Source organism: Nuphar pumila, chromosome 1 (genome assembly GCF_984573655.1).
Source record: "Nuphar pumila chromosome 1, dmNupPumi1.hap1.1, whole genome shotgun sequence".
NCBI lineage: Eukaryota > Viridiplantae > Streptophyta > Magnoliopsida > Nymphaeales > Nymphaeaceae > Nuphar > Nuphar pumila.
The window spans coordinates 171,230,813-171,246,996 of NC_143249.1; the positions used below are offsets into that span (position 1 = coordinate 171,230,813).

Sequence of the window (16,184 nt, forward strand, 5' to 3'; positions counted from 1 at the left end):
TAGAAAGAAGAAACGAGAGCAGAAGAACCACCGTGACTGAGCAGGTCACGTGAGAAAAGAAAATAACAGAACTTGGTTCGGCTTTAGCGTGAAGAAAGATGACAGCAGGAAACAAAACACATAATGCAATATCAGATCTGGATGGGTTTCAGATCCACGTTAAAATAACTTGACAGAAAAAAAAGATTTTGTCGACTGATGGCAACGTTGAAGAATAGTAGAATAACTTGAAAGGAAAAAGAGGAGTAGGGTGACCTGTCGACGAGAAGGGGTCTGCTCTTCACGATGATGGTGGTGAGATCTGTCGACGAGGAGAAGGGGTCGGCTCTTCACGATGATGGAGCAGAGTCTCCAGTAGGGTGACCTATCGACGAGGAGAAGAGGTCGGCTCTTCACGATGATGGTAGTGAGATCTGTCAACAAGGAGAAGGGGTCGACTCTTCACGATGATGGAACAGGTGGTCCAGACTGCTCTTCATGCCAGGAAGTTAACCTGGCTCTGATACCATGTTCGAAAAGGGTCTTCACGCTGACCTGTGCAAGAGAGAAGAGAACGAGATATTTGAAGAAGAGTCTGCAGAGAAAAGGAGTCAGATCACCTGCGTCTTTCATTCTATTGAGTATATATTCAATATACAATTCTAGGGTACGGAAATACCCTCTAATGACATCTTAAATTGCATTGCATAGAAATTGGATCTTGACCTGATCCGATACATGAATCGGGTCGGGTCCTGCATATACATAAGTTGGGTCCAAGACCCAATGATGACTTCTTTTCACTTTCTTGAATTTGATAATATTGGTAGCGATCTTGAATTCCATGGCATTCATGAACCATAAGAGTATTTGAGCATTGTTAGTCGCTCAATCCTCAATTCTTTCTTGATATTATTGTAGAACTTTCTCTTTTTCTTCTTAAAGAGATTTGATTTGATCTCCTTCTCTTCTTGTTAGCTTTAGTTGGGGTTCGGTAGTGATTCCACTAACAAAACCCCATAACTTTTTTCATTTGATGTGTTTTTCCATGGTGGTAGCCCACAACAAATAGTTGCTTTTATTGAGCTTGTAGGAGATGATGGAAGAAGATTCTCTTTCACCCATGATGACAATCACGGTGAGAAAAAAGACTAGAAGATGATCATCACTACAAGGAGAGCATGGTCAAGATGTCTTTCAAACACAAGAGCCCTAGGCTCTGATACCATGTAATGAAACAAGGTGTGCACAAACACAATGACATTAAAGGGCTACAAAAGTGCACAAACACAAAAGGGCCTCTAATGGACCAATTACAATCTCACAAAAGAGAATCACCAAACACAAATCACAAACAACACAATGTAAATATAATATGTATTGGATCATAAAAAATGCTTAGAGAAGCATTGTAGGGAAAACCCTTATTTATAATCAATCAAGAGAGAGAGTGGGGGCAGCCCAACGACTAAGTGGGCTGCCCCAACAGCCATATTATGAAAAGACTAAAAAATAAAAAAATAAAAAGAAAAAAATAAAAAGAAAAAATAAGAAAAGAAAATTAGCCCCTATAGGCTGACCCTTATTACAATTTGAAGTCACTGAAATACCCATGTTAATATATATATGGGTATTTCAGTTTACATACACAGAAATATATATATATTAGCACATATGTGGCATATTCTACAGAAAGAATTGCCTTGCCAAAAAACAATGAAAAGGTGAAAAGATGAGGTCACAACATGGATAGTAAGCAGAAGGGAATTAGAAATATATTTCACTTAATGCAAGGGAATATGAGGATTGACAAAGGGTTACGAGACTCTTACCAATTCAGGAACAACGCAAAGAGTGACATTTCTAATCCTTTCATGTTCTTAACCTTATTAGCTTTTTCTCAAATTTTCTAATTATTCTTTCTTCTAATGTGAGGACAAGTTGAGTCTTGCACATCAACTCATAGTAACACCAGCAGTGAGTTCTTGATTTCAACTCATAGTAACACTAGCAATTACTCCTATATCTTCACTATAGCTCAAAGTCAAAAGGAAAATTAATAAAATACAAGCTCATATCAATACCTACAGTCTTCCCCTCCCATCTATTTTCTCGAACCACTTAGCTTACAGGTTAAAAAGTTTGTATGCCCTGTCCTACAGGGAAACTGAAAAAAGAATAGTTTGAATTCAGGGATCAAACTAGAAGAACTGGGTAGAATGCAAAGGATAACATCATCTCCAAAAGAAAGTGCATAAGAATCTTAACCTCTGAGCTTTATCACCTTCTTGGGCTTCGTGGCAATGTCCGAGACAAACCGAAAAGGGTATCTGAATCAAGAAACCCACCACTACCATAGGGAATGGCCTTCCTATACTTGCAGTCTCCAACTGCAGGGACCAATGGATTTGTTTGCCCCAATGCAAAGAAGCTCCCAAGACCAACTGGTATGTCATCGCGACCCATCATGTGCAATAAATCATAGATGACATCTATGGTTGCTGGATTTGCCCAGCCATTACCACTTACTAATATCCCCTGGGTAAACAATAATGAAATGAAAATTTAAGCATATCAAACTGCCATCTTATCAACCATAAATAGCGAGAACAGAATAGAAAAAATCTCCTATAATGGAAACCTTGAGTTTCTACACTATGCGAACGGACTGTCATGCATCAAGGCCATGTGACCTCAAGCAGAAGCACCCTTGACAGTCACTTAAATACAAACAGTAAAACCAAGCCATAAAAAGGAGAAAAACAATCTACCTTGAGATCGATCACATCCACTGGAACTTTCAGTAGGTAAAAGAGAGCCACAAAATCTCCTATACTCATATCCATGTCAAAGACTACAGGTTTTCCCCTTTTACTCCCAAAATTCGGCTTATATAGAACTTCTTTGTAATATGGAAACTGTGTCGTCAGGTTAAATCTTCCAGATTGTTGAGGGGCACAAAGAACCTACAACAGAAAGTATGCATTACTTATATTATTAGAGTTTAACCACTGAAAAACCTTCAGAAAGAGAGAGACAGATCATGAAGAAAATTTTGTCGATTCTTGTGTCAAACCAACACATTTTCCTACTACCACCAATTGGAAGTAACCAGAAAAGGGAACCCCTCACTGCCATCACCGGGACAAAAGAGAAGAAAAGAAGCAAAACCATCACCATCCCTGCCTTCCCTAGGTCATCTTATAATATACAAATAGACTCAAAATGCCCCTTGGAAGCTTTGTTCTAGCAACCTAAGTTCTCATATTTATATGACAAACCTTAATAAGTCAATGCCGAACCTTTATATCACTCTTTCAATTTATGGAAACAGATTTCAGAGAATAAGTCAATGCTCCCAATAACAACACTTTGACGAGCATGCACAAGATCACACAAAGAATACACACCATGTTTTGGCATTCTAATCCAAACTATGAATGTAAGAATCATTTGTACTTGACAATTAGAACAATCAAGGAAATGCTTCCTGACTTCAAAAAACTCAGTTACTCACATCCAAAATGTCTTTGAAAAATTCTCTGTTAAGCAAACTGGTGGGATCTGTGTTTGGTTTCGCTCTCTTTGCGACAAGTATGTGCACTCCTTCAGGGCCAGTAACTTCCTTTGTGTATCCATCCTGCATGCATCATTCAACTCATCAACTAGATATTGTCACCACCCTTCTGATATATGAAAACCAGGGACATACCAACTCCATAGTTTTTCATGTAAACAATTCAACTGGGTTTAGCAAATCTCAGGTATATTTGAATGAGTGTAAAAGACTAGAGAGCAGGAGCCTAGCATTCCTAGGACATCATAATTATCAGCAGTGTCAAGCCTTATCCTACTATATGGGGCCGGCTTCACATGCCATGTTAAGATAGTATATATATATATATATATATATATATATATATATATATATATATATATATATATATATATATATATATATATATAAGTGTGTGTGTCTATGTCACATGGGTGCGGGTGCGGCGCAATTCCAAAAAATTTGGATACGGGGACTCGGCTATATATATATATATATATATTAAAAAATATATTACAAATATATATATTTTAAATATATATAATTATATATATAACAATAAATTAACACATAAAGATTGTAAATTTTAAAGCAAAAATAAAAAAACAATTTTTAACAACACAAACTTGCCAAAATATAACACATAAAGAAGCTTGTGAGTGTGATAAACAACAAAACTTATCATAAATCTGCCTCATCGTCTGAATTAGAGGGAAGAACAGGATCGAGGTAGTCCATGTTGAGAGTATGTAAATTATGTTCTCCCTCCAAGTCAAAATCTTCTGGATTTACATCCCAATTCTTGGATGGTCCACAACTGCATCAAAAAATGACTATATTAGTATCTAACTTAAAACTTTGAATACAAATATTTAAATACAAACTTTGAATATAAAGAAAAAAAAGTATCTAAACTCTTCTTTGGTGCGGCGAGAAATTAATCGTAGATTTGAGTGAACATAAACCGAATCCTCTGCTCTTTTACTAGTGAGTTTGTTTCTTTTAATGTTGTGAATTTGAGCATATGTACTTCAATTTCTTTCACAACAAGATGATGTAGCAGGTTGAGATAACAACTTCATTGCAAGACGTTGCAGATTTGGTGTCTCTGATCCATATGTTGCCCACCAATTAAGGGGATCTTCCTCGTCCCTTGCCACGAGTGCTGCTAAAGAATCAAATCTCCCAGTAGAAAACTTGCCAAACTCACTATTTACAACCTTAAACATGTGAGGATCATTAAAAAGTCTTCTCAAATGTAACGCCCCAAAATTTCGACTTGTGATTTCGAAAACCTTACCGAAAAACCTTTCAAAGATTTAAAGTTTAATATTTAAAAACAACAGCGGAAGACATTTAGAAAGGGACACAAGTCAACAATCCTGGGTACGTTAGCTGAAAAACCATTATTCACATGTACAACATCTTAAAGGAATTTAAGAAATAAGGCAATCGATTAAAATCTGCAGTTTATTACAAAATGGGTCTTTTATTCCAAAGTTCAATAAATCTAAGAAAAACTCCAAAAAGTCCCAGAGCCAAGCCGCCAGCAGAAAGAAAATGAATCTTGATCCACGTTGCACCACGCCATCGGCCGCCAGTGAAGTCCTACTCCTCACCTGCCCATGAAATGGGTCAGTTTCATAACAAACTAGTAGGTGCACGAACAGATAAGTAGAATGAAAATAAAACAGGACATTCATGAGATAAGCAATTATGATATTTAAGCAATTAAAGCAGTTGTAGTCTATTCTAGCAAATGTGATAAGTGCAAAGAGAAGCAGTGTAAGTCTCAGTCATCTATATCTATTCATGAATATCTTATTTAAGTTCTGATATTAACTGGCCTGTGGGTACGCACAGACGCGAAACGTAGAAACAGCCGAGACCAATCCGGGGGTTTATTATGTCAGGTGTTTTCATTAACCCGGATGGCTGACTGAGTCCGCTCCTAAGGGGACGGTCAGTGACCAAGAGAGTAAATCCCCAAAGGCATTCGTGGCCCATGGATGCATCCAACTTCTGCAGAAGTGCCTGGGAGTTACCACCTAGGATAATTTATGGTAATCCCAATTCCCCTAACTCCGATGACTGGGGAAAACCGAGTCTTTTGCTCGTGGGGTGGTTGTTAACAACCTGTCCATCGGAGTCTTTGTACCATCCATCATCTCCCTTGATGAACCGTGAAGATCGGATGGGTACGACGGGGGTTTCTTAACCGTCGTCCCATCCTATATGCTCTGGTCCATTAGACCCACTCGAGCATCTTGCCTGTGAAGGCGAAATGGTCACCATTTTATGTGATCTCAGCATTTTGCTAATAGCATTCATCGAGGTTGCCACAACCTCATCATCCCACCATCGTAACCCACATGGGACGTACTTGTCCAAAAGTACGATCGTACCTTCCTAGAGGTACAACTACGATGGAAGGGCAACATAATGGTATATGATTCTTTTGGTTCCTATATGACATGTTTTGCTTTTCTGAGCAATTGGCCTGTGGAGGCCGATATTACCATATCAAAAATCAGTAAAGTATAGATTTCACCCTTCAATTACCCTCCATGATCTTACATAAAATTCATACCGTACCTGCCTTAAGGTTTGGTTATAATGGCAATTGCAGTGGTTTTGAGTCTCTTCACAAAATCTATCTTAAGTATGCAGTTTCAAAGGAACAAGCATGCATAATAGACAATTATGAGTTAAGTAATTGTACACGTAAACAGGCATGCCAAGTAAACTACTTGATTTTTTTCTAGAATGAGTCTACCCAAAGAATTTACATTATGCAATTTCAAAAGAATCACAAAGAGTAAAACATGGATCAACACATACTTCTTCAGATACGCAAATATGCAAAAATAATCATTCTATCTCAGAAGTCTTATTTTATTTAGTTCATATACACTATTCGTGCGACTTTCCCCTACCTCGAGATGTCTCGCAGCTGCGTGCGTCTACGCGTGTAGATGATACGAGGCTCGGGCCGCGGAGCCAGAGCGAGGGTCCGATGCGAGGTCTGCAACAGTGCTATGTTAATAATAATGCGGAGCAAAAGAAAGACAAACCTGCCTAGGGAAAAGAGAGGCAGCAGAGGTGTGCCCCTGCTGGCCGAAAACAGACAAGCGGCGGGGGAACAAGCCCCTGCCTAAACATAACGTAGCGGCAGGGGCCAACCCCTGCCAACAGCCACCAAGTGGCAGGGGCTGAGCCCCTGCCAACGGCACACAGTGGCAGGGGCTGAGCCCCTGCCGACAGCAAAGGATGGCAGGGGGCCAGCCCCTGCCGGAAGCATAAGGATGGCAGGGGGCCAACCCCTGCCAGAAGCACATGGATGGCAGGGGGCCAGCCCCCTGCCGAAAGCACAGGTCGGCAGGGGCCAACCCCTGCCGTCAGCACGAAGTGGCAGGGGCTGAGCCCCCTGCCGACAACCCAGGTCGGCAAGGGCCAGCCCTGCCGACAGCACCAGACGGCAGGGGGCCCAGCCCCTGCCGAAGGCACAGGTCGGCAGGGGCCAACCCCTGCCGACAGCACGAAGTGGCAGGGGCTGAGCCCCTGCCGACAATACAGGTCGGCAAGGGCCACCCCTGCCGACAGCACCAGACGGCAAAGGGCCCAGCCCCTGCCGAAGGCACAGGTCGGCAGGGGCCAACCCCTGCCGACAGCACGAAGTGGCAGGGGCTGAGCCCCTGCCGACAATACAGGTCGGCAAGGGCCACCCCTGCGGACAGCACCAGACGGCAGGGGGCCCAGCCCCTGCCGAAAACACAGGTCGGCAGGGGCCAACCCCTGCCGACAGCACGAAGTGGCAGGGGCTGAGCCCTTGCCGACAATACAGGTCGGCAAGGGCCACCCCTGCCGACAGCACCAGACGGCAGGGGGCCCAGCCCCTGCCGAAAACACAGGTCGGCAGGGGCCAACCCCTGCCGACAGCACGATGTGGCAGCAAAAAGGGGTGCCGCATGGGCCACCGGTCCCCTGCCGGCACTTCGGCGATTCGCAGAGGGAGACGGGGATGACAGGGGCCGCGTAGGCCACCTGTCGGGGCCATGGCGACACAGAGAGGCGGTGGGAGGCCGCGGCAGTGGCTGTGAGCCACCTGCCGGCCTCCCTGCGAGGTGACAGGGAGGGGGGTCGCAGGGGCCTCAGGTCCCCTGCCGGCACTCCGGCGATCCCCATCGAGAGAAGGGGACGACAGGGGCTGCGTAAGCCACCTATCGGGGCCCCGATGGTACAGCGAGGCAGTGGGAGGCCTACGGCAGCGGCTGCGAGCCTGCCGGCCTCCCGGCGAGTGACAAGGAGGGGGGTGAGGAAGAAAAGAGGGAGGAGAAGAGAAGAACGGCGTACCTGGGGGGGGGGGGGGTTCCCGGCGTCGGCGGCGGGCGCAGCAGGGAAGGAGACCGGCGCGGGGGAGGAAGCTCGAGAGGGCTGCGAGAGGGAGGCGAGACTCCCCTCGCCCTCCGACCTCTCTCTTAAAGGCGAAGGGGGCACCGGAAGGGGAAACCCCTGGTGGGTTTCCCAAATCCTCCCGCAAGAGAAGGGGGAGAAGGGGGGGGGGGGGGAGTTGCAGCGCCCGAACGCTCGGGTTTCTTAAAACCCTAAATAAAAAGGACCCGGCCCAGGTCCAAACAGATTTTTTTTTTTTAAATGGGGTTTTACATCCTACCCCTCTTAAAAGAATTTCGTCCGCGAAATATCTATTACCTTGAAGAATCAAAATACAGGTGAGGATATTTATCCCTGATATCATTCTCAGGTTCCCAAGTACATTCGTCAATCCCATGATGTTGCCACCGAACCTTTACAAAGGAAATGGTCTTTGATCTAAGCACTTGGTCACGACGGTCGATGATCTCCACTGGTCTTTCTTCGAAAGTCAAGTCCCCTCTAATGTCCACATCATCATAATGAATGATATGCGATGGATCGTGAACATACTTCCTCAACATGGATACGTGAAAAACATTATGGATCTGAGCATACTGCGGAGGTAACGCCACGCGATAAGCTGCTTCTCCAATTCGCTCCAGGATTTCGAACGGTCCGACGTATCTAGGACTCAGCTTTCCCTTCTTCCCGAACCGAAATACGCTCTTCGTCGGAGATACCTTAACAAAAACCATCTCACCAATATCGAAGGTAAGCTCTCGTCGGCGTCTATCTGCATAGCTCTTCTGCCGACTCTGAGCGGTACGGAGTCGTTCTCGAATCATCTGCACTTGTTGAGTATAGTGCTGCAAGACTATAGGTGCCTCCAATTTTCGCTCGCCAACCTCGTCCCAGTAAACAGGTGATCGACATGGCCTCCCATACAAAGCTTCGTATGGGGCCATCCCGATGCTCGCATGATAGCGGTTGTTATACGCGAACTCCGCCAAACTGGTGTGGGAATCCCACTCTCCCTTCCAGTCCATCATACAGGCTCGAAGCATGTCCTCCAAGGTTTGAATCGTACGCTCCGACTGCCCGTCCGTCTGAGGGTGAAACGCAGTACTAAACTTTAACTTTGTGCCCAACGCCAACTGAAGTTGTCCCCAAAACCTTGAAGTGAATCTAGGATCACGATCGGAGATAATCGAGACTGGAACACCGTGCAATCTCACAATCTCTCTAACATAGAGATCAGCAAGACTATCTAACGATTGGTTGAGACGGATAGGTAGAAAGTGAGCCGTCTTGGTGAGTCTATCGACGATCACCCAAATCGCGTCATGCTTTCTCCGCGTCCTCGGTAGACCGACTATGAAGTCCATGGTAACATCTTCCCACTTCCATAGAGGGATCTCTATCTGCTGCATGACCCCACCGGGTCTCTGGTGCTCGATCTTGATTTGCTGACACGTTAAACACTTCGAGACATACTCAGCCACGTCTCGCTTCATACCGTTCCACCAATAACTGCGTTGCAGGTCCTTGAACATCTTCGTGCTACCCGGGTGAATTGTGTACCTAGAATTGTGGGCTTCCGCAAGAATTTCATCTCGAAGAACAGGGTCATCAGGAACCCAAAGGCGCTCCCTCAACCATATACTTCCATCCTCCTTCAGACGAAAAGGTGTATCTGCCAATACCGCTTGAGCCTTCAACTTCTCGTAGCGCGCATCAGTCTTCTGCCCATTGATGATTCTCGCTAGTAGCTCAGGTTGAGCAACAAGGTGGGATAAACCGATTGAACCTTGAGTGATTGCGAAAGGTTCCCAAGAGGCTAGGTCTTCGACCAACCTCCATCCAGCAAATAAAGCATTAATCGAAACTTCCGGTGCTTTGCGGCTGAGAGCGTCAGCCACAACGTTCGCCTTTCCTGGGTGGTAGGAGAGGGTGAAGTCGTGATCCTTGAGGAATTCAAGCCAACGTCGTTGTCTCATGTTCAATTCTTTCTGCGAAAATAGGTATTTAAGGCTCTTATGATCGGTGAACGCCTCAAATTGCTCTCCATACAGGTAATGCCTCCATATCTTTAGTGCGAACACCACCGCAGCTAACTCTAAATCGTGAGTTGGGTAGTTCTTCTCGTGAATTTTAAGTTGTCGAGAAGCGTAAGCGATCACCTTCCCATTCTGCATCAGCACGGCCCCTAGGCCTGACCCAGAGGCATCAGTATAAATCACGAATCCGCCCTTACCAGAAGGTAAGGTCAAAATAGGAGCACTGGTAAGTCGCTCCTTCAACAACTGGAAACTCGCCTCGCACTTCTCGTCCCATAAGAATTTAGTCTCTTTCTTCAGTAACTTTGTCAGGGGTAACGCAATTTTAGAAAAATCCTGAATGAATCTTCTGTAGTAACCCGCTAGTCCAAGGAAACTCCTGATATCACGCGCGTTCTTTGGTTGCTGCCAACCAAGTACAGCCTCCACCTTTGCAGGGTCCACGGACACTCCTTCCTTAGAAATAACGTGTCCCAAAAACATGACTTCCTCGAGCAAGAATTCACATTTAGAGAACTTGGCATACAAACGTTCCTTTCGCAAGGTCTCCAACACAACTGTTAGGTGCTCTCGATGTTGCTCTCGACTTTCTGAGTACACCAAGATGTCGTCGATGAACACGATCACGAAGGTGTCCAAAAATGGCTTGAACACCCTATTCATCAAGTCCATGAAAGCTGCGGGGGCATTGGTCAGTCCGAACGGCATGACTGTGAACTCGTAATGTCCGTATCTCGTCCGAAAGGCCGTCTTAGGAATATCCTCATTCCTAATTCTGAGTTGATGGTGTCCGGACCTAAGATCGATTTTCGAGAAAACCTTGGCCTTCTGCAACTGATCGAACAAGTCTTCGATACGCGGCAATGGGTACTTGTTTTTTATTGTGGCCTGGTTGAGCATTCGATAGTCGATGCACAATCGCAAAGTCCCGTCCTTCTTCTTCACGAAGAGCACAGGAGCTCCCCAAGGAGAAACGCTGGGGCGAATGAATCCTTGATCCAACAACTCCTGCAACTGCTTCTTGAGCTCCTCAAGCTCAGCTGGCGCCATTCTGTAGGGTGCTTTGGAGATTGGTGTCGTACCTGGTAGCAATTCAATACTGAATTCTACCTCACGAGACGATGGAAGTCCCGACAGCTCTTTAGGAAAAACGTCGGGGTAATCGCGAACAATATCAAGCTCACTGATGGGAATGGGCATTGGATCTGACTGGATAACACTAACCAAAAAGGCAGTGCATCCCTTCCGCAAGAAGTTCTGTGCCTTAAGTGCCGAGATCATCCGGCTTGCTCGAACAGGTATGGGAATTCTGAATTCTACTCTCGAAGAGCCTGGAGGTGATAAAACGATCTTGCCATCACGGCAAAAGATCTTGGCATGATACTTGTGCAACCAATCCATGCCTAGGATGACGTCAAATTCAGTCATCTCCAGCAGGATAGCACAAGCAGGCAAGTGCCGCTCTGCCACAACTATGTCCAATTCAGGTATGAAAGTGGTGCAAACCGTGTTCTTCCCAACGGGGTTATACACGTCTAATGCATTATCAAGCGTTTTTACCGTTATATGCAATTGTTTTACGAATTTTTCTGAAACAAACGAATGTGTGGCACCACAATCAAAGAGTGCAAAAGCTGCTTGATCAGCAACAAGAATGGTACCTTGAACGAGATCCCCTTTGGTCAATTGATCGACTGTGGCTGCATAAACTCGACCCGGCTCTCTGCCACTGCTTGGTTGTGCTCGCTGCTGTTGCTGATGAGGTGGTCGAGGAGGCCGAGATACGTTGCCGGTTCGCTTGAGGTCATCTGCTGCTTTCATTCGGCAGTCGCGTATGAAATGGCCCATCTTGCCACAGTACAGGCATCCGCCAGTGTCCCGCGGACAAGATTGTCCCACATGAGGCCTCTTGCACCTGGGGCAGTTATCACTCGACGGTTGCCTGGGTGGTGGAGGGCCCTGTTGTCGCTGGCGTTTTGCTGGAGGAAACTGTTTCTTCCCTGCTTCAGTCTTCTCTGGAAAAGGTGGTCGTTGCCCTGGGCCGCCGGAAAATGTCTTCTTCTGCTCACCACCTAACGCGGTTGACTTCTTGGCTTGCACACTTTTTGAACGCTCCCAATCCTCGTTCAGTAGGGTGGCTGCCGCTACTGCCGCAGAAAAAGTTGCGGGCATACTGGTGAGAACCCTATGCCTGAGTCCTTCCTTCAGTCCGCGAATAAACTTCCCGGCCCGCTCATGATCATCCTCGAATAGGTGAGGACAATAGCGCTCCAACCGTTGAAATTTGGCGATATATTCGTTCAAACTTAAGCTTCCTTGGCACAGCTCCAGAAATTCCACCTTCTTCTTTTCCCTCGCATGAGGAGGGAAATAGTTTCCGAGAAAAACCCTTCGGAAGGCCTCCCACAGAATCACCTCAGCACCCGAAAACTGCACCTCCCGCGTAGTGTCCCACCATTCGCGAGCGTCGTCCTTCAAACGAAAGGACCCGAACATTGTCTTCTTATCATCAGGAACGGACAACACTTGGAACACCCGTTCCACCTCTTTAACCCAACTCTCCGCCAAGTCAGGATCAACCTTACCCGAGAAAGTAGGAGGGTCTAGCTTCAGAAATTTTTCATATGTGGCGGTTGGTGCATTCCCAGCAAGGGAACCTGGATCCTGATGGGGGCGACCCTGGTTACGAATCGCCTCAGCTAAGGAGTTGAGGGTATCCATCATGAATTCCCTCTGTTCACGCAACTCATCGGCCATGCTGTGGCTTGAGTTTCCCGCCATCCTTAAAAGCAACCAAGATAAAAATCAAAAATACTGAAGACGTACCAGTAGGCATAAGTATAGAAACAAAGGCAATAACATAAATCTTTATTCCGAGAGTCAAATATTTAGAATCCAGTTGTGCTGGTACATAAGCAAAAGTTATATTCCGCAGTTATAAATGAGTTCACAGACTCCAACAAAACTGGGTGCGTGCTACCTCCCCTTAGGAACGACTAGAATACTTCTTAAGATATTCCCTTCTATTGCCTGTGCGCCTGAATCTGCGCTTAGGGGTGAAGGGAAGTGGCTCATCGTAGGAGGGCTCCTGCCCGTAAAGGAGCGTCGCCGGAGTATATTCCGGTGAGCCAAGGCTATAATCTGAAGAATCCGTCGCAGGTGTATATGTGGGTGATACACCGCCCACTGGGTCTGCCGGAGGTGGCGGTTGCTCGCCGGCAGTCGAAATTACGATCTTGTCGTCATGCTCAGCCTTGTGGAAGCAAGCATCCATGGTGTGGCCTGTTTCTCCGCAGAAACCACACTCCTCTGCTAACTCAGGGGAACAAAATCTCCCGATGACTCCTGTGGTGTCTGATGGTGCACCCGAATGTGTGAAGGCACGAAACCACCTTCTCGAGCATGCACTTCAGCCCATGCTGCTGCCAAGGGTATCTGGTAGGCGATCGGTAGTGAGAAGCCTTGCTCATCCGTAAAAATGGGTAGAGGAGGGCGGTTAGCCCAGTAACCAGCCCCGAACATCTCACGTCCGCCCCTCCCCCTTACGGAACGATCACGTACACTACGCGTGCTCCTACCGCGAATACCATTAAAACCAGTAACTGGATCCATATATCCAACGGTACTACGAATAAGACAAGAATATCATTTAGTCTAAACATGCTATGAAATATCAAAGGTTTACTTACAGCGCGATGGGATGCTCAATAGTCAAGATTCACTTCTTTCTGATCTGGCTCTGATACCAAGTTGTAACGCCCCAAAATTTCGACTTGTGATTTTGAAAACCTTACCGAAAAAACTTTCAAAGATTTAAAGTTTAATATTTAAAAACAACAGCGGAAGACATTTAGAAAGGGACACAAGTCAACAATCCTGGGTACGTTAGCTGAAAAACCATTATTCACATGTACAACATCTTAAAGGAATTTAAGAAATAAGGCAATCGATTAAAATCTGCAGTTTATTACAAAATGGGTCTTTTATTCCAAAGTTCAATAAATCTAAGAAAAACTCCAAAAAGTCCCAGAGCCAAGCCGCCAGCAGAAAGAAAATGAATCTTGATCCACGTTGCACCACGCCATCGGCCGCCAGTGAAGTCCTACTCCTCACCTGCCCATGAAATGGGTCAGTTTCATAACAAACTAGTAGGTGCACGAACAGATAAGTAGAATGAAAATAAAACAGGACATTCATGAGATAAGCAATTATGATATTTAAGCAATTAAAGCAGTTGTAGTCTATTCTAGCAAATGTGATAAGTGCAAAGAGAAGCAGTGTAAGTCTCAGTCATCTATATCTATTCATGAATATCTTATTTAAGTTCTGATATTAACTGGCCTGTGGGTACGCACAGACGCGAAACGTAGAAACAGCCGAGACCAATCCGGGGGTTTATTATGTCAGGTGTTTTCATTAACCCGGATGGCTGACTGAGTCCGCTCCTAAGGGGACGGTCAGTGACCAAGAGAGTAAATCCCCAAAGGCATTCGTGGCCCATGGATGCATCCAACTTCTGCAGAAGTGCCTGGGAGTTACCACCTAGGATAATTTATGGTAATCCCAATTCCCCTAACTCCGATGACTGGGGAAAACCGAGTCTTTTGCTCGTGGGGTGGTTGTTAACAACCTGTCCATCGGAGTCTTTGTACCATCCATCATCTCCCTTGATGAACCGTGAAGATCGGATGGGTACGACGGGGGTTTCTTAACCGTCGTCCCATCCTATATGCTCTGGTCCATTAGACCCACTCGAGCATCTTGCCTGTGAAGGCGAAATGGTCACCATTTTATGTGATCTCAGCATTTTGCTAATAGCATTCATCGAGGTTGCCACAACCTCATCATCCCACCATCGTAACCCACATGGGACGTACTTGTCCAAAAGTACGATCGTACCTTCCTAGAGGTACAACTACGATGGAAGGGCAACATAATGGTATATGATTCTTTTGGTTCCTATATGACATGTTTTGCTTTTCTGAGCAATTGGCCTGTGGAGGCCGATATTACCATATCAAAAATCAGTAAAGTATAGATTTCACCCTTCAATTACCCTCCATGATCTTACATAAAATTCATACCGTACCTGCCTTAAGGTTTGGTTATAATGGCAATTGCAGTGGTTTTGAGTCTCTTCACAAAATCTATCTTAAGTATGCAGTTTCAAAGGAACAAGCATGCATAATAGACAATTATGAGTTAAGTAATTGTACACGTAAACAGGCATGCCAAGTAAACTACTTGATTTTTTTCTAGAATGAGTCTACCCAAAGAATTTACATTATGCAATTTCAAAAGAATCACACAGAGTAAAACATGGATCAACACATACTTCTTCAGATACGCAAATATGCAAAAATAATCATTCTATCTCAGAAGTCTTATTTTATTTAGTTCATATACACTATTCGTGCGACTTTCCCCTACCTCGAGATGTCTCGCAGCTGCGTGCGTCTACGCGTGTAGATGATACGAGGCTCGGGCCGCGGAGCCAGAGCGAGGGTCCGATGCGAGGTCTGCAACAGTGCTATGTTAATAATAATGCGGAGCAAAAGAAAGACAAACCTGCCTAGGGAAAAGAGAGGCAGCAGAGGTGTGCCCCTGCTGGCCGAAAACAGACAAGCGGCGGGGGAACAAGCCCCTGCCTAAACATAGCGTAGCGGCAGGGGCCAACCCCTGCCGACAGCCACCAAGTGGCAGGGGCTGAGCCCCTGCCAACGGCACACAGTGGCAGGGGCTGAGCCCCTGCCGACAGCAAAGGATGGCAGGGGGCCAGCCCCTGCCGGAAGCATAAGGATGGCAGGGGGCCAACCCCTGCCAGAAGCACATGGATGGCAGGGGGCCAGCCCCCTGCCGAAAGCACAGGTCGGCAGGGGCCAACCCCTGCCGTCAGCACGAAGTGGCAGGGGCTGAGCCCCCTGCCGACAACCCAGGTCGGCAAGGGCTAGCCCTGCCGACAGCACCAGACGGCAGGGGGCCCTGCCCCTGCCGAAGGCACAGGTCGGCAGGGGCCAACCCCTGCCGACAGCACGAAGTGGCAGGGGGCCCAGCCACTGCCGAAGGCACAGGTCGGCATGGGCCAACCCCTGCCGACAGCACGAAGTGGCAGGGGCTGAGCCCCTGCCGACAATACAGGTCGGCAAGGGCCACCCCTGCCGACAGCACCAGACGGCAGGGGGCCCAGCCCCTGCCGAAAACACAGGTCGGCAGGGGCC

General features: G+C 46.3%; 1 protein-coding gene across 1 annotated transcript in view; it reads right to left on the reverse strand.

Annotated features, from left to right (window-relative positions):
* Positions 1-16,184, reverse strand: part of LOC149851270 (nucleoside hydrolase 3-like) — an 89,957-nt gene that overhangs the window by 35,803 nt on the left and 37,970 nt on the right. The window contains exons 7-9 of the mRNA XM_090008143.1: positions 3,497-3,619; positions 2,751-2,945; positions 2,264-2,517 (exon numbers count right to left, since the gene is read on the reverse strand). Coding sequence (XP_089864269.1) covers positions 2,264-2,517; positions 2,751-2,945; positions 3,497-3,619 — 572 coding nt within the window. The remainder of the gene's footprint in view (positions 1-2,263; positions 2,518-2,750; positions 2,946-3,496; positions 3,620-16,184) is intronic.